At 46.3% G+C, this 17,886-nt stretch overlaps 7 protein-coding genes across 7 annotated transcripts; 5 read left to right on the top strand and 2 right to left on the bottom strand.

Moving 5' to 3' along the window:
- The first annotated feature begins 107 nt into the window (after positions 1–107).
- On the top strand, positions 108–2,342 carry TrAFT101_006683 (uncharacterized protein). Its single transcript, XM_024902668.2, has one exon. The coding sequence runs from the start codon at positions 127–129 to the stop codon at positions 2,284–2,286; it is 2,160 nt and encodes a 719-aa protein (XP_024758339.2). The 5' UTR covers positions 108–126; the 3' UTR covers positions 2,287–2,342.
- Positions 2,343–2,829: 487 nt separating this feature from the next.
- Positions 2,830–4,079, top strand: TrAFT101_006682 (uncharacterized protein). The gene is made up of 3 exons (XM_066127847.1): positions 2,830–3,021; positions 3,080–3,624; positions 3,702–4,079. The coding sequence occupies exon 2, from the start codon at positions 3,124–3,126 to the stop codon at positions 3,589–3,591; it is 468 nt and encodes a 155-aa protein (XP_065983960.1). The 5' UTR covers positions 2,830–3,021; positions 3,080–3,123; the 3' UTR covers positions 3,592–3,624; positions 3,702–4,079.
- Positions 4,080–4,400: 321 nt separating this feature from the next.
- Positions 4,401–5,184, top strand: TrAFT101_006681 (uncharacterized protein; the record flags this gene model as incomplete). Its single annotated transcript, XM_066127846.1, has 3 exons — positions 4,401–4,487; positions 4,649–4,746; positions 4,929–5,184. The coding sequence occupies 3 exons, from the start codon at positions 4,401–4,403 to the stop codon at positions 5,182–5,184; spliced, it is 441 nt and encodes a 146-aa protein (XP_065983959.1).
- A 1,066-nt stretch (positions 5,185–6,250) lies between these two features.
- Positions 6,251–7,893, top strand: MDH1 (Malate dehydrogenase, cytoplasmic). Its single transcript, XM_024908506.2, has 3 exons — positions 6,251–6,395; positions 6,498–6,615; positions 6,754–7,893. Exons 1-3 carry the CDS (start codon positions 6,345–6,347, stop codon positions 7,590–7,592), a joined length of 1,008 nt encoding a protein of 335 aa, XP_024758337.1. The 5' UTR covers positions 6,251–6,344; the 3' UTR covers positions 7,593–7,893.
- A 3,388-nt stretch (positions 7,894–11,281) lies between these two features.
- On the bottom strand, positions 11,282–13,127 carry TrAFT101_006679 (uncharacterized protein). The gene is made up of 5 exons (XM_024908505.2): positions 12,690–13,127; positions 12,488–12,627; positions 12,254–12,430; positions 11,755–12,191; positions 11,282–11,701 (listed from the first exon to the last, which is right to left on the bottom strand). The coding sequence occupies exons 1-5, from the start codon at positions 12,973–12,975 to the stop codon at positions 11,566–11,568; spliced, it is 1,176 nt and encodes a 391-aa protein (XP_024758335.1). The 5' UTR covers positions 12,976–13,127; the 3' UTR covers positions 11,282–11,565.
- A 3,447-nt stretch (positions 13,128–16,574) lies between these two features.
- Positions 16,575–17,187, top strand: TrAFT101_006678 (uncharacterized protein). Its single transcript, XM_024902666.2, has 2 exons — positions 16,575–16,788; positions 16,881–17,187. Exons 1-2 carry the CDS (start codon positions 16,668–16,670, stop codon positions 17,018–17,020), a joined length of 261 nt encoding a protein of 86 aa, XP_024758334.2. The 5' UTR covers positions 16,575–16,667; the 3' UTR covers positions 17,021–17,187.
- Positions 17,188–17,367: 180 nt separating this feature from the next.
- Positions 17,368–17,711, bottom strand: TrAFT101_006677 (uncharacterized protein; the record flags this gene model as incomplete). The annotated part of the gene is made up of 2 exons (XM_024900647.2): positions 17,368–17,483; positions 17,552–17,711. 2 exons carry the CDS (start codon positions 17,709–17,711, stop codon positions 17,368–17,370), a joined length of 276 nt encoding a protein of 91 aa, XP_024758333.2.
- Positions 17,712–17,886: the final 175 nt, after the last annotated feature.

Here is a 17,886-nt window from a genome sequence, read left to right as displayed (position 1 = left end):
TCAATTTAAAATCAAAACCTCTCCTTCAGATATTGCTGTGACCTGGCCTACAATACTAATTATAGTCGCGTGCACGCTCTCTCTTCCCTACGTCCAACTCATTCTACGGCCGCCCAGACTTCCAAGATGGTGCTTTTAGAGCCTCGCCTGGGGTCTTTTGGCGAATGCCTCAACTGCACAGCTTTCGATTTGTATGACGTCTTCAGCTTTGAGTCTTCCAACCGCATGCATCCGATAAAGTTCCGAGATGCTTTTGCCAACAAAGAGATCTGCGCGTTTTGTCGACTACTCGCGCAGACGGCACGCAAATTCACGCCTCACCAAGTTGTTGACCATCGAGAGGGAGTACAGGTTACTTTTTCCTTCTCTTTACAGCATTTTCAAGACACCGCGGCAGAGCTGGGAAGCCGCTTTCTGCACGTTACTATATATCCACCTCCGTCGCCTCTGGATATGGATAAGGAACTTACATTCCGCCTCGTCCCTTTATCAGAGTCATTGCCAGAGTCGTTATATCATCGCATTGACCAGGATAAGATTGACCTCGATATTTGCCGCAAATGGGTCACCAAGTGCGAACGCGAGCATGATAGCCAATGCGGCGCCTTTTCCAGCCCAACGCACTCTCGCCCAGAATCATCGTTTCGCCTAATTGATGTCGTGGATGAGTGCATTGTAGTACCGCCACCCAGCTGTCAATATGTTGCTTTAAGTTATGTATGGGGCCGGACTCAATATTTACAGTTAAATAGCCAGACCGCGCCTATTTTGGCTGAGAAGGGCAGTCTATTCGCTCAAGAAACTCCCGTTGGCCAGACCATCACGGACGCCATTACGGTGGTGAAGGGTCTGGGCGAAAGGTACCTCTGGGTCGACCAACTTTGTATCAACCAAGACGAATCTGACAAAGCCATACATATCAAGTCGATGGATAGGGTTTACGGGGCTGCCTTGCTTACTATTGTTGCAGCTGATGGCATCGATGCAAACGCCGGTCTTCCAGGCGTTCGACCTGGAACACGGACTCGAAACATAAATCAGCTGCATGAAGATATTTGGCCAGGCTTTTCCATTGCCACCGCTATTGACCTCCCCTTGGATCCAGCCGGTTCAGTCTGGGGCTCTAGGGGATGGACTTTTCAGGAGCAGTTACTGTCTAGGCGTTTGCTACTATTCTACCAAGGCAGCGTCTTTTGGCAATGCCGAAATGCACGTTACTGTGAGGATGCACCAGCTTTGATTAAAGCCGAGGCCGAACAAGTACACTGGCTCGAACAGCTGTCGCCTCGTTGGGCACAAGACAAGGCTCCGCTGCAGCACATTGAGAAGCAGTGGGATGGAAATCAAGAGGATTATGTGCCGGCTCCCTTGTGTCGTCCCGTCGTCTTTACCGAATATGCAAGGGCAGTCAAGGAATATACTAAACGGCGGCTCACTTTTTCTGACGACATCATAAACGCATTTGAGGGAATCTCGAGCCAATTAAGTCACCACATGGGAAACAATTTCCTGGCTGCTCTTCCTGAGAGCTATATGGATATAGCGTTGCTGTGGACTCCGTCCGTCTTACAAACTCGTCGGAAAAGTGAACAAACACGTTTTCCTAGCTGGTCGTGGGCTGGCTGGATTGGGCAGGCAGAATATGATGCTCCTGGCCCTGATGGGAAAGAATGGATAGAATTGACTACAAAGTGGTATGTCAAAGATGGACTGACGGCACCTCGTCTAGCAAACGGCGTCGGCATGGGCATTGATGAAGTACCTCTCGGCTGCAATCTCAGCACCAATGCGCTCTGCTGGGATCCTGTATTCGAGTCTGTCGGAGGGCACTCTGGTAAGCGACCTGAAGTAGAGCTGCCCAATATGCAAGGCCCATATCTCCAATTCTGGACGAGTTGTTCATTCTTTACTATAGTTCACAGAAAGTGGCGCGACCCAGAATCACTCCAGATGAATTCATCCGTGAGAAAGCCGATCCATGCGCATATCCACTGCACCAAGGGCAGCAAGCGTCAACTCGCAGGATACCTGATCCTCAACGGCGAGGGGCCCAACGAAGTTATGCAAGGGAAGCATGAGTTTGTAGTTCTTTCTGGGGCGTTGGCAAAGGGGTTTAACTCCATTACTGGAAATGTGACGTATTCAGACGAGGCGGAAATGTATAATGTTATGCTGGTTGAATGGGATGACCAGCGTCAGATTGCAAGTCGCTTGGGTACCGGCAGGATATTCAAGGAGGCATGGGATATGTCTCTCCCTACCATTCGATGTATAACCCTTGGTTGACATTTCTTTTTTCTTTCTCTATCTACTAGAGGTCAAACTTTTTTTTTTATCTCAGAGACATTTTTTTTAAGATATCCAATAATGATCACATCAAGCCAGAGGCAAAAATAGGACCGCGCAGAAATTCATTTTATATGTGTACCATCGAAAGACCGTTCTATTTTGTATTTTATCACGCTCGGAGCATATCACAAAACTTACGTATGTGCGATGAAATAGCTCGAAATAAAACACGCGCTATCGTTATATCTCACCATTCACCGAATAGAAATAGATTACGCCTAACTAACCACATACCTTAATTTATTACGTTTTGTGTAAGGGGTCAGTGCATATAACCTTACTGGTAATAGTAAAAATGCCTCAGCGCCTGAAATCCAATATTACGGTAGACACTGTTCTAGATTGTGCCCTGCGCGGCAGAGAGACAAATTAGGCGGCAAGTATTCTAGCTCAGAATGCATAGCCTCCCTTTGCAGACGCCCCTTCGCCAAATGAGCCAGTGAGGTTGCAAGATTGTGCTAGGCGTCAGACAGGATCACTGCAAGGAAATCAATAAAGCCGCCGGTTCTCGTATTGCATTGCAAAACGTGTATTAGTCGTGAGAAGCCAAAATAGGCCGGAGCAATAGTCGCATAATATGTCTTGTGCGCTGTTCATATGACATTTTGATGCAGTCATGCAGCCTCAACATACGCCATTCACAAGTAATAGCTGCTTTTCTTCAACTATAAAGTTCGTTCATCTCACCACTCTGTTCTACGAGAACTTTATTCAACTTGACCTATATTAGAGCTTGACCTATCTTAGAGATACAGCAGCACCAACAACTACAAGATGGCGGCAATCAATACCAGCTTAATCTATGTCCTGAAGAATAGCTTCACGGCTGCAGCCAAGATTCTTTCTCAGAGATCTGATGGCTCCCTTGCCATGGTCAGCGCAACCAATGTTACATCCGACAGCCTCTGGTTCCTCACTCCCTCACTTCTGCCTCACCATTACCGTCTTCACACTATTGCCAACGGTGTGCAGCAGTCCCTTGATGTCATCAATACTAATGGAGTGCAAAGCACTGGGCTCCACATGACTGGGACAGGAGATTATTCGGGCCAATATTGGGAATTCAAGGACTCGCCAGCAGGGCAGCACTATCCATACAGGCTAAGCAACACCTTCACGGGACCTCATGAGTATTTGGATGTTACTTCAGACACGTTTGTGGCTTTTCTATCCAGTGGTGATCACACTGGACAGTTCTGGGCACTGATCCCTTCGAATACCGTCGTGGTGATTCCATCTTAATGATTACTATGTATTCATAATGTAGCTGTCTTGGTAGGCTATTATACCTTTCTTTTTCACTAATATTGGAGGTTCCTACATTTCATCATCACATGCTAATATTTTACTAGCGAGAAGCAATGATAGCTAAACGACATCGCGAGTTACACTAGCTGATTCGACTTCCTTACAGCGCAATTTGAGTGGCAATGGCTAGAAACTATGATGCTAATGGCAAGAGGCCGCTGCAGCGGTCATATTTGCCAACTTGTGGACTGGGCTTGTGAGATTTGAAGTTTATCTTAAACTTGGGAGTGTGAAATCGGTAGCGGAAGAAAAAGAAGGAAAAGGGTAAAAAAAAACTATTTATATGCCTAGTGCTGTTTTCTTATCTAAATGATTAGCAACATTCTCTTCTTTTCCTCTTTTTTTAGCTCATAAATCTATTTAATTTACCATTGAACTTGAGGAAATAGATTGATAAATGCAATTCAGAAACTGAGATTGGCTAACTTGCATATACCCTTAAAGGTGGGCGGCTTGCATACATGTATATTGGTGCATGTTGTCTTCTCAAGAGCAACGGTGTGAAGCAAGAAACTAAGATGTTCACGCAGCCCTAGGGCGGCGTTGAGTTAAAGCAGTCTTCGATATAGCGAAACTAATAGCTTTCAAAACGCAAAATTGAAAAAAAAAAAAAAAAAAAAAAAAAAGTTGATTTATATGGATTTAGCAGAATCTGCTGTTGAAATACACGCATCACATTGGTGTAGGTATGAATAAGTGTATAATTTTGATTGTTAGACTGCAACCTGATCACTTTGTACACAATGCAAGCTATACGCCATTACCCTTCAGGCGGCACTGAGAAGCTCAAGTTCGTTCACGAAGACGTACCAGAGATCGATGACGAGGAGGTTTTGGTCAAAATAGAAGCTGCCAGCGTCATCTGGATGGAGCTCTACTGAGGCATTTACAAGTTGGAAGGCGGTATATACAAGTCCCCCATCCTCGGGGAACATTACTCTAGAGTTGTAGCAAAGTAGGACCCAAGGCCTCAGCTGATAGCGGACTTTAGGCCGGTATCGAGGTTTGGGCTTTCGTGAGCAAGGCTTTCCCCACCAAGCGAAGCATCGACGTTCAACTGCGATCTGGGCTGTTCAGACTGGCCAGATGGTTAGTGCTCCAGTTATCGGCACAACGTCATCTAAAGAGAGCGTTGAGCTTGGCAAGCTGTTTTAAGTCGACCAAATTCTGGGCCACAAACGAGTCAAGACGGACGAGGTTTTGGAAAATGCCGAAATTGTATTCAATTCCGTAGGCGGCGAGACAGCTAAACAGGCTTTGAAGGTTCTTAGCAAAGACGGCATGTTTATCAGCATCAAGGATAGAGAAGCCCTTGCCGTTGATAAGCAGCCCGAGCAGAAGGTGATCTTCTTTATTATCGATATGGATATGGAGCAGTTGACGAGGATTGGTAACCTGGTCGACGAAGGCCACTTGAGGCCAGTCATGGACTCTGTTTACGACTTCGGGGATGTAAGAGTAGCCTTCAGGAAGGGGCGAGACGGGGCACGCTCATGGGAAGGTTGTGCTCAAGGCCCCAAGGCATGAAGATTTATAATCGTCAGCGGTGGAGTATGATGTGAGAGAAACTGTTACAAGTATTTACATGCAGCTCCTTGCAGGTAGCGATTTAATATAGCGTTGTGTTCTGATTATCCATTAATGATTGTATTACAGACCAATAAAGCTAACATCCAATTGTATATTTCATGGTGGGGTGCGGTGTCGCATGGAAATCTCGAGCCATTTCCTTGCTCTCACCTTGAATCAAGACTCTTCGTTATAGTTCTCCTGTTCCACTGGAGAATCCAACCCCAACGGATTGGTATACAATTGGAAGTTATATGTAGTGAAGAGTCCTGTTACGAAGACTACCTTGTCATGGTTCCTATTCATATAGGGGCTTAAACATGAAAAGTGTAACAAAGACGTGCTGTTCAGTTGGGAATGCCCTGATAATGGAGGGAGAAGCATGATTGTACTTTGGATATACGATTTTCCACATTATATGGTGCCGGGCGGGTATTAACTCGCAAAGCTCGTCACCCACATTAAAAGGTTCAATTGTTGTTAGTAACGGTGCTAAACCAAATGCTAGCCTTTGCTACTGCTGATCAGACAGCTTTAGTAATGTGAGCTAAGGTATAGCATACAGAATAGGGTACCTTAAAGGCTACCCAGCAATAACGTATTGTGTAGAAGCGTAACCTGGAACTGATCGCATCTGACGAGCACCTTTCTCTCTACCTATGGATGAAGGCACATAGACATGTGCTCGCGGCCCCGGCTTCCGAGAGTCATCTGCTCCCCTCTCTCAGACAGACGGACAGACCGGCCAAACGGCAGTCAGATCCACTGACAATGGCCCATCTCCTCTCACTCCAGCGGCCGTGGACGCAACTGAGCAACAAACAGCCCCGACTGCCATTTTCTCCCTCCGGCCGGTCCGCTGCTGGGGCACCTGCACGTACCTGTGCCTGTCCGACAGCCGCATTGGGCGCGGCCATGCACTAAGGCGCGGCCTTGGACGGATCCAGCAGTTTAGCCGGGAAATCCCGGATTATAGCCACCGTTGAGCCATGGCTAGTTTTGCGCTTCTTTATTTAATCGCAGCGAGTATAAAAGAAACCACCTCGCCATCTTCAGCGCATTGCACCATCTCCGCCACTCTTGGACCAATTCCCCCTCGAACCACTCTCTAGACAAAAATGTTGGGCTCCACAATCCAGCGCAGGGCTTTCTCTGCCTCTGCCCGCAACGTACGAGCTGCTCCCGACCTCCCCCGCCTTGCTTGGCCGCAATTCCAAAACTCTGAATGCCCAACGGCTTGTGCTGACCAGCTGCTTCTTGTGTCCTTCTAGCTGTCCAAGGTTGCCGTCCTCGGTGCTGCCGGTGGCATTGGCCAGCCTCTCTCTCTCCTCCTCAAGCTCAACACCCGCGTCACCGAGCTTGCTCTTTACGATATCCGCGGCGGACCCGGTAAGCCCAGCCCACACCCGCTGCGATGGCCCTTGTGCGCCAATTTCATATAAACCTCGCAAATTTTGTCTCAGGCATTGCTACTGCTGCTGCTACTGCTGTCACTGCTGGCCATGGCTAACCAGATTCCCCCTCCAGGTGTCGCTGCCGACATCTCCCACGTCAACACCAAGTCCGTTGTCAAGGGCTATGATCCCACCCCCAGCGGCCTCGCTGCCGCCCTCAAGGGCTCCGACATCGTCCTGATCCCCGCCGGTGTCCCCCGAAAGCCCGGCATGACCCGTGACGATCTCTTCAACACCAACGCCTCCATCGTCCGCGACCTCGCCAAGGCCGTTGCCGAGTCCGCCCCCGAGGCCAAGCTGCTCATCATCTCCAACCCCGTCAACTCCACCGTCCCCATCTGCGCTGAGGTCTTCAAGGCCCGCGGTGTCTACAACCCCAAGAAGCTGTTCGGTGTCACCACCCTGGATGTCGTCCGTGCCAGCCGCTTCGTCTCCGAGATCAAGAACACTGACCCCAAGGACGAGAACATCACCGTCATTGGTGGCCACTCCGGTGTCACTATCGTCCCTCTGTTCTCCCAGAGCAACCACCCCGACCTCTCCTCCAACGCCGAGCTCGTCAAGCGCGTCCAGTTCGGTGGTGACGAGGTCGTCAAGGCCAAGGACGGTGCCGGTTCCGCCACCCTCTCCATGGCTTTCGCCGGTGCCCGCATGGCCGATGCTCTCCTCCGCGCCGCCGACGGCGAGAAGGGCGTCGTTGAGCCCACCTTTGTCGACTCTCCTCTGTACAAGGACCAGGGCATTGACTTCTTCAGCACCAACGTCGAGCTCGGCCCCAACGGTGTTGAGAAGATCCTCCCCATTGGCAAGATCGACGCCAACGAGGAGAAGCTCGTCGAGGCCTGCCTGGGCGACCTCAAGAAGAACATTGCCAAGGGTGTTGCTTTCGTCCAGGAGAACCCCGGCAAATAAGCTGCTACAATAATGTTTTTCGAGCACACACTTCAGCGTTTTTAACGAGATAAACGTCGGAGGGAGAGGAGGACCACGGGACTGGCTCGCTGCTACAGGTGGCTTTGGTTGGGCTGGGCTTTGTGAGGATGGTAAACGGAAAACACGGGGAGGTTTGGATGAAGAAAAAAAAGAAGATATTTTTAGCTTTTATTGAGCTCCCTTTTCCCGCTGTTCTGCAGCTGCCATAGACTTCAATCGGGTCTCTGTATCATTAGCAAACAAAAATAAATGAATAAATACATAATCAAGAGAATCTCCCAACCTCAACGTTCTCAAGTCCAAGTCCAAGTCCAAGCTAACGCCAGGACAACAGCTGAACTACCATTTTGCATTCTCTAGTTATTAGAAAACTACCTATAGAAATGCCAGTTGTGTGCTTGTGTTGACACTAAAACAGCCCATAGCCGCTAGAAGCGTTGACTAACTGTTGGGAACTGGACTACGGATTGCCGAGGAACAACTAAAGAGGGGTGGGCATATTCAAAAGGCGGTTAAAACTCAAAGACATGAGACACATGTTATAATAAGGTATATTATGTAAGGGACTAAGTAAAGTCAAAATATAGGCTTGTGTGATGTGCCAATTAAGAATGTAAATAATTATATGTAATTAGAATAGTTTATTTATTGTTTTATCATGAGGCGCTAATAGGCAATTTGATCACCCCATGCTCTCTTTCTGTCCCCATCAGTACGTGTAAGCAGCAGCGACTATCCGAATTAAAGCCAACCGCGAAAAATAAACGCCATCGAGATTAGCGTCCGCCAAGAACTCGATCGAGAAATGGCCAAGATATGGCTTAAATAATCCACGACTATTATCTTAAGCATCTAGTTGTGAACTTGTAGACTATACTTTCGCCATACGTGGTTTACATCTTGTGCTGAAAGCCGCGCTGATTTTTCCACTTGTTGTCGCGAACCTTTGCCTCATCTGCAATATGGCTTCACGTATCAAAGAGCCAACTCGGTCACGGTTGTCCTTTGCAGCCGAGATTGACAGCATCAAATGACAAGACACCATCTGTAAAGGAGCAAGTTCGGCGATTAAAGTATAGCAACATTAATGTTGGTTGAATAACGACAAGGATCTTCTTTGAACAACACGCTATTAAGCGATCGTGGTAGATAGGAGCTACAAGTCCGAACGGCGCGTACAATCACACGCCATGCCGGCGCCAAATATATTAAACAAGGAGACTGCATCATCACAATAGGCTAGCCAGCGCATCCTCACGCAGCTGGCTTACTCGATTTGCCACTTTTGAAACTGTGAAACCTGCAGCGTTGCTATAATACAGGTTCTCTCAACGCGAAGGATCAGAGCTAGGTTCATTTAGCCATTAGTTTGTTATTTGTTCCTATTCCCTATTCCTTATCCAGCATCCAATCGACATCCCATGAGTGTGACCTATAACACGGACTTCGGCACGAATAAATGTTGCATTTATTCCGTTCTGGCCCATCTTCTCTTCTAATTCTCGTTGTATTGTATTCGCTCAATGATTCATTAAACCAGTCTGTGCGAGAGAGAGAGAGTTGCAACAAAGGATTGCATAGTTATATAAGCCAAATATGGAGACAAATCATGAGTTACACGACTTGGAAGCTCCACCTCCTTCCGAGCAACACCTTGAGCGCCTTCTCGGAGACCGCAGCGAGGATGAGGAGCCCCCTCTTAATCCCGACCACAGCTCTACCTCCGAAATAGCACCACAACCAGAGAAACCTCCGAAAGCGCGAGTGCCGCCACGTCAGCGTCTGCGCTCAAAATGGCATTCAATAGCCTGGAGGATAGAAATTCTCAGCTGGATCGCCAGTGCTTGCTGCTTCATTGCTCTTGTTATTACGTTAAAGGTCTTTGATGGCCATCCCTTGCCGCAGTTGAAGTTTGGTATTACTCCTGGCGCCATCATTCAACTTTTGTCGGCAATTGGCGAGTTTTTCCTAGAAATATCTTTTGGAGCAGGTGTTGGCCAGTTGAAATGGTTGAATGCGCTGCAAAAGACACCGTTGGCCGACTTTCACACGATAGATGAAGCCAGCAGAGGGGCCTGGGGGAGTGTAGTTCTCATTGCAACTCGCAGAGGAGGGTAAGTAGTTGATGTGCGTAAATGCTCGTGATGATGGCCGTTTCTCACCTTCATATTTCTTTTATAGCCTGTTAGCGTCTTTGGGTGCTTTCATCGTCATCGTTGCCCTGGGCATCGGAACTTTCGTCCAGCAGGCCCTAGACTATGACACCATTTACCCAGTTTCCGGAAGTGCCCTGATACCCATTGCGCGGTATATGAATGGCGTTGGTTCGGTGTCTATTGGAAACGGAGGCACCACAGACGGTGTCGATTCCGTACTCACCTCAACCCCCTACCTGGCTTTTTACAGCCCTATCGGTACTAATTTCACTGCAACGGCACATTGCAGCACTGGCAATTGCACATGGAGCTCTTACCAGACGTTGGGGTTTTGTAATACGTGCAAGAACATAACGTCGCAGCTGAAGAGAAAGAAAATCCGCATCGTCCCCCATAAGCTTACCGACGAAGCTTACGACACAGATGTATATACTTTACCAAACGGTTTTGGGTTGACAGGTATTCGGCCGACGCAGATGAACAACCAGGTCGACTTTTCCATCTCAAATGGCATACTCAACGTCTCCACGACAAATTCTGTGCAGGAATGGGACTCCATCGCGTTTTCGCACAATGGATCTATACTCATAGACGTTCTCGCGGTTGCTGCCGCTCCTGGTACGATCCCTGAACAGCCAGATCAGACCAAATACTCGTCCGGGGCGATGACAGGGAAGATATACGCGGCCCCAGTCGCCTATGAGTGCATGTTGCAATTCTGCGTTCGAAACATGAGCGCAACCTTTGCCAACGGCACGCTGCATGAGACTGTCATTTCGACATGGACAAACGAAACGCAGGGCATAGTTCCTGATAATGAGCATTACATACTTCGTCCTCCTAATTCACCAGACGAATTTCGAGTTTTGGGTTCCTCGAAAGATGCAACAGTTACCTGGCTCAACTCTCTGCTTATTGGCAGTGCGGACTCGGGCCTGATCGACTCGCTCGAGTCTAGCTCTTCTTCCGATCTGATGCGAATGGTACGAACAGCCATGAATAGCTCAGAGACGGGATTTCAGGATTTGATGGACAACCTGGCCAACAGCATGTCTCTCAGTCTGCGGAGTGCATCTTACCAACCAGCACCTGTGCATGGGGATGCCTTTTCTCCAATTAGTCATGCGGTGGTGACTTGGGAATGGCTCATTTTACCTGCATTCGAATTGATAGCGACGTTAGTGTTTTTGGTGCTGGTTATGCTGAGAACGAGAAGGGCAGGTCTGATACCGTGGACGAATAACATACTGGCAGTTTTTTATCGCGGGTTTGACCAACGGCCCAGCATGTCGGGTGTTGATGATAGTGAGAGCGCTTTGGAAAAGGAATCTCATGGATTGCTTGTTCAGTTCCAAGCTGGGGAAGAGGGCGGACGGTTAGCTGTTGTTAATGGGCACTAGCCAGATCAATATCTCCCCATTGGATATAGCAAAGCCATTCAATCGCTTCCCCGTTATATTCACATACTAATTTGGAAGGGTTCAATGCAGTAGCATAATCTTACATATGCTCTGGGTCTCTCAGGTAAATGTTAACAATAACTATCCGTAATTTTGGACATCTTACGTATACGCCCTAATTTGCATCTTATAACCAACTTGGTATCATGTATCATGTTCTTAAATGATTTACACGTTCAAGGGGCACTAATTCTTGAACTTGTCAATATGTTTAATTTACGCCAGATGCTGCATATAAGCCCAACGCTCTGACACAGAATTCTTGACCAATTCTGTAATAGCCATTATATAATTTTCGACGCCCGCTTTCCATGAAGCCCTACCTGACCATTTACCCTATGGGAGGATCTTCTCGGCTCTCATTTTGTCGAAAACAACATGGTAGCTCTTGATGTGATCGGGCTTGTCAGTAAAACCGATTCTCCTCGCCTCAGTGAGGTCGAAGTTGCGATCCCTTTCCGAGTACGTGCCACTAAATATCTGTGTCAGTTAGATGAACCGCAGTTTGTTTTAATAAGTACTCACGTTACGATGGTCATGAAATCCCAACCCGTCTGTTCAAGCACCTTTGGCCTCAAGCCATTCTCTTTCGTCCAGGCATCCCATTTGTCTTTCTGTGATTCGACCCATTTATAACCGCTCAATTCTCCTTCTGCTACAGGTCCCACTCCCTTTAGCCCAAAATAAGCTGCGATACCAGGCCATGTGTCCTGCCACGTTGTCCCCGCGTCTACATCTGCAATGTTGAATGCCTTGCCTGCCGTTTTTTCTGAGTTTAGGGAAACGTAGACGTGGAATCGCGCAAGCTGGCTAGAAGAAATGTCAGAATGGAGTTGAGTCCACCCCTTTTCGGTTCCTGGGAATGGGACCTCGGTAGAAGGTGAAAGGGATTTCCATAGGGAGAGATAAAGGCCAATGGGTTCCGCTAGGTTCATCGCGTTATGATTTGGGACAAAGCCAATCTGCGTTTATGTGTTAGTCTTCGGAAATTTGCCCAAGGCACAAGTTGAAAATGAGGAAATACAATTGCATCTGGGCGAATGTCTGCAAAATTCCAGTTTTTGCCTTCGGAGAGCTTGGCCAGCGTGTCAATTTGAGGATAGTAGAAAATATGGTCTCCATGAGGGGGTGGAACTCTCGGCGCACTCTCTTTGAGAGGAACTTCTCTTTTCACTTCATCCCCAAATTCGAGCCCGTACCACTAACATAATCTTAGCTCCAGAGCAGGTAATAAGCGGTAGTCTGTATGGCCACATACCTTTCCACCAGTTGGGAATGTCCAGAACTGCAGCTTCGGACAGACGTTCTCGACTGCAGCCACTGCATTGGCAATGAAATCCACATTCTCCTTTTTGCGTTTCTCAGAGTCCTCCACTCCCCATCCGCGATGGACGTATGCTTGTGATCCCAGCTTTTTAGCCGCCGGCGCTAGAAATATTTTCAGGGCCAGGTAGACTTACATGCAAAATAAACATGAGTGGTTTCTCCGATATTGTCGATTTTGCTCAAATACTCAGTAATGGTTTGAGAATCCTGGGAGAGGTCAAGGCCGGGATACAAGTGTAATCGCGGATCCTGGGGGAGCGCTGCTTCTTTCACACTCAATGGCCGGTTTGTCAGGCCCACCACCCTCTTGAACGTGGTGGATGTTGGGTATGACAAAGCCGCGTTAGTTATGGCCCATCCAGTAATACCAGATGCTCCAAAGACTAGAGCCTGAAGCTCATTGCTCTTTACTCCTGCCATTGTAACACTCCTGTGTGAACTGGTGCGAGCTTAACGTGAGTTTTGGACTGCTGCGTAGTGACAAATTCCCAATGAGCGGCTTAATCACGGACGTAATGCAAGATTTGATCGGCTGCATGGCGACACCATCTTATATATACTGGTTATGTCGCAAAGCAGCTTTGTCGAAGGGGGGGGGAATCAAGAATGAAAATTCCCCAACTAGGCAATTGAGATCCTATTGGACGGCCGCCTCGCCGTAAAGCTTCGGTCGGCATGCTCCGGGTCTGTAGTTCTGTGCGCCACAGCGCTAAAACTGGGCAACCAAGGCAGCCCTGCTAATAAAGGAACGAACCCTCCAAAAAATTACCAAAGTAGGCGGGCGAGCTTGGCTATTCGGCATGTTGGTTGAATAGCCAACATACATGTCCTGGGTTCTGTAACCTACCAGGTATATGCGTGAAGCTACTTCTCCTACATGAACTTATATGGCGCAGAAGCGTTTAGGAGAATATGGCTAATACGAAATACTAATCTGAGCGGTGGAGATGCGACTCCATTGTTGCAATTGACCCACGCCTATCGGACACAGTCTCGAGGATATCGGCGCCCTCCAGCAGTAACATGTAAGAAGTACATGAGGTATTAAAAATTAAGCTGGCTGGATTAAGAATTTATAATAAAAATTTTATAATATTTTTTTTCCTGCTTTAAAACATCCGCAAAGCTTAATAAGGTGAAGATATTATAAATTGTATAGTGATATATATATATATTATAATATACAAATAAAGTAGACATCTTAGAGCATTTTGTATACAGTTTAATATTGACCTCACGTGCTAAGCTAAGTGTTAACATCTGTGTAAAGATCGATTCAAAAATATATACACAATTGTCATGGTACATGTCGGAGATCACTACATCAGATAAAATGTTAAACCTTTCCCGCTGCCGCACATCTTTTACTATCACCAATGAAACTATACTTGCATTACGAGCTGCTCCACTCTCAGCACGCTATGCTTGTATCAATACATGTGATTACACATGCCGTAATCCATACCCTGCTATGAGCTGTAAGGGTCCGTTTTCCATTCTGGGCAAGAAAAAATTTGCATCACTTCGGCCTGTATAGAGCATGGTCATTTCCTCAAATAGAAGTTAAATCTTTATTTAATAGTGATACGGGATTATGTATACAACTCTAATACGTTGGTAAGATCCCAAGGAGCGCCATTCAGTCAGCATATGCGACTTTGATTCGGACGACCCTTACTTCGCTGCCTAGCGTGCCCTTCTTGTGAACATGACCTTTATTAGAACTGCGATATGTTCAAACTATATACTACTGTTGTAAGACTTTTCCAAATCCCCGGTGATTGGAATCTCAATGGCGTCGGTAGAGATTCACAGGATCGCAACCTTGGGGACTACATGCAATACCACCAGCTTTAATGTATCATAGATCATCGACGAATAACCTAAGAATATCTCCCAAGTTCATTGGAGTTTTCATTTAGCCTTTGAGAATTTAGTATAGGTATCAATGAAAACGATGGACATGGAAGTTTCTTTGCTTAGCCGCCTCCAGAACTCGCCGGAACACCAAGTGCGACTTGAAACGAGATAGGCCAGGGATCAACGATTTAACAATTTACTTACTGCTTTAGGACAATGTGATCGATTCTTACCATCGTGCGGAACACTACTTAGAGGCACAAAGCCTATCACACGATCGTTTTTGGTAGAATGCCGTTGGATACGGCTGGAACATTGGACTTTGGGCATGCCCCCATGCCAGTAATCCTAACATACCTACATGTATATTGAGCTACTACTAAAAATATAGGCGGAGACTTCAAAGTGTAATCGCACTGAGTACAAGTAGCGTATTCTACCCGCAGCAAGCAACTACGCTGAGAAGGATCTCTACTTGGCCAAAGCATCACTTGGTCTAGTCATTGCAAGTATAACGCAATCACTTACACCGTTCTTTTTATATTCCATGGCCTAATTACTCACTCGAACAAAGTATTTATGATTGAATCGAAACGTATCAAAAATTCGTAGGTCAAGATCTAATATGTCGCTACTCAGCCTTTCGCTAGACGAGATTCGAATGTCTCAGCTCTCTGAATCAGGTTTACCGTATGACAGTATCGTTGCTGGCGCAGCCATATTCTTTATACACGCAAAATTAAGCCCAGTGACATATTCAACCGAAAAAAACTGTCATAGATGACACTGAAAAAGGAATCATTCCTTCTTAGAGTGCCGTACAACTGAGTTTTGTCGTTTACATACGATGTCGGAGAAGTTTTGGGATATTCCGCCTTGACGTAGGATGATATAATGCGATCTAAGGTGGAGCGGAAATATTCTTATTTCAGGCGCCTAGTTCCATAAAACAAGCGCCATATCTAGGCCGTATTGCTCTTAAAGCTTAGTTTACTGCAAACTAAGCTATTCTTCTAGATTGGGCGGCGCTTTTGCGAGAATATGCAAGTTGGTCTTACTTCTCGCCAGATTTCGCAGGCTAAAATTTTGCAGATGAGTAATGAAATTAGGTCAAAAAGCTGTTATTTTTATGCTTGTAAGCTGATGTTCTCTATTTCGAACTAGACGAGCTTCAGGGGGGCGTGTGCAATAGAGAATAGAAATGTCTTGAGCCTAGGTACGATGCATCACTCATGCTTGGGGAGTACTAGAGCAGAATGTATGTTAGGCAGCTGTAGGATGAGACATTACGATAATAATGCACAGGCATACAATTTGTGTAGTACTGTTGCTCTATGGAATCGCGTTAAATTATCACTTAGAGCCGCCCTTCCGACCAGCCTCCCGAAGCCGCTCGCTGCCCGACTCGGAAGAACCACTTGAAGCTTGAAGCTTGGCTGCCCTTAAATCAAACTTCGCGCTAACATGAATTAGCGCTGCGAGGCAAATATCCCGTGAATGTGAGCATGCAGCTGCTTGTCCGCATCCATGCTGGCGATATCACTGTTTGTGGCTGTCCTGACCATCTTTTGAGAGGAAGTTCCCGAACCTCTTGCTTCGGTCTACGAGTCGTGTGAGATGCATTAGTAGAGTGCCGTTGCTTTGTCATTTAGGACAGGAAAATTAGCCACCAGTTAGCAAAGTTTCCCCGGTTATCGATGTTAGACACAGTGGATGTAGTGTATAATTGTACTTTTAGTACTTTCTCAATATCGGTACTCAAAATTTCATTACCAAAATCAATCTGATGGTATTCGGAGTTAGATATTGTTTAACTTAATGTTTACGGTCGTGATCATATGATTGCCATTCAAAAGGTTGACGCCCTACAATCGTAATAATGACCTAAAGAGGATATCAAAAGGTCATCACTTGCAATGCTGATATATAAGAATGCGCGCAAACATCAATGCTATCGATGATATCATACTTATCTATTAAGTTTCTGATGTTGCAAGCCCCCCAATCATGCATCGCGATGACGATTGGGCTACTGCAATTGTTGATGTCTACCCGGACTAAGTCAGCTCTGGGCAGCGTAACCATAACCCGCACTATAAATGACCTCTTATTAGGTTGTTTCCCAATAATTACTTTAAACATCTTTCCTTGCCATATTCTCAGAAATATACAAATTCCTTACATAAGTATTTCCAGTTTTGGAGTTCTAACCCATCGGATCTTCATTAAGTGCCAATATACGTTCAGTCATCATGGCATCTGCACCTGCGCCAGGAACAAACGCTGCTTCAGGCACGAATCCAGCAATTGGTGCCAGCGACTCCAAACCAAAGATGTTCGATAAAGAAGGTGCTGTTGGCAAGCAATTCACAGGTATGTAGCTGCGTGAATCTTTGGCCGATGCGTCGTGCATATCTTAGACATTTTGTGAGTTGGAATCTTACTGTTCGGTTTCTACAATTTAGAGCAGGGAGCGATAGGAGGGATGGGGCAGAGTATTGGTGGCCCTCTAGATAAGGAGGGAGTTATTGGCAAGCAGTTCACCACGGAGGGGGCTATTGGAGGCACAGTTGAATCAATGATGGGAGGACAGAAGCCTAAATGAGCTTCATCATAGCTACTATAACATGTATACAATAATTTCAATTTGCAACTAAAGATGCGACTGGCGTTTGTCACTCCCAACTATGAATGAACAAGGGCGTCAGTTGCTTTTGGTTGCTATTGTTTAAGTAATGATACCTGAATATTGATACATTGTCAAGGTTTGAGACAAAACCATCGGCTGCTATATACTGGTACTTAATTAATATATAATAATAAGCCGAATGAACTATCATATATTAATAAATCGAGATATCTAATGCGAAGAGGATATACCTCTCTGCATCAAAGGTTGTGATCACCAGACTTTTCGCACATCTCTAGGTTAATTGACATTACCAAACATCCCTATTCTAACCCAGTTATCTTATCCCCCGGCTCTTTATATGTTTCTCTCGGTTCAGCACCTCTAGTACGTTCATCAATGATATTCGACTCGTCAATAGCCTCCCTGTCATCCTGTTCTGCATTGAAGACTGAGTTAGCCAACAATATTCACGATAATTATACACGTCGGATACGTGACTTTTACCCAATTGTTCATCGGAGTCAGCTGATGATGCATTCACAGGCTCTTCGACTTGCTTATTGTCTCCTTGCACTGGGATTGGTTCGTTCATCTGAGTAGATGTGTATGAATCATCTTGAAGTGTGCTCTCCATACTGATATCTGGTGTATAGTCGGTAGACATTGTGTTCAGATATTACGTAGCGTGAGACTATTGGCATCAAATTCTACTAGAAGAATTATGATCATAATCTGGTTACATCTACAAATGACAGCAGCAATGGAGCAAAAGCCCTATTTATACTTACCAGATAGGTTGTTCACATGGTGCTGATGCCAACAAGGAGAGTTTCAGACTA

Source organism: Trichoderma asperellum, chromosome 4, assembly GCF_020647865.1.
Source record: "Trichoderma asperellum chromosome 4, complete sequence".
Taxonomy (NCBI): domain Eukaryota; kingdom Fungi; phylum Ascomycota; class Sordariomycetes; order Hypocreales; family Hypocreaceae; genus Trichoderma; species Trichoderma asperellum.
This window is presented reverse-complemented; position numbering and strand designations above follow the sequence as displayed.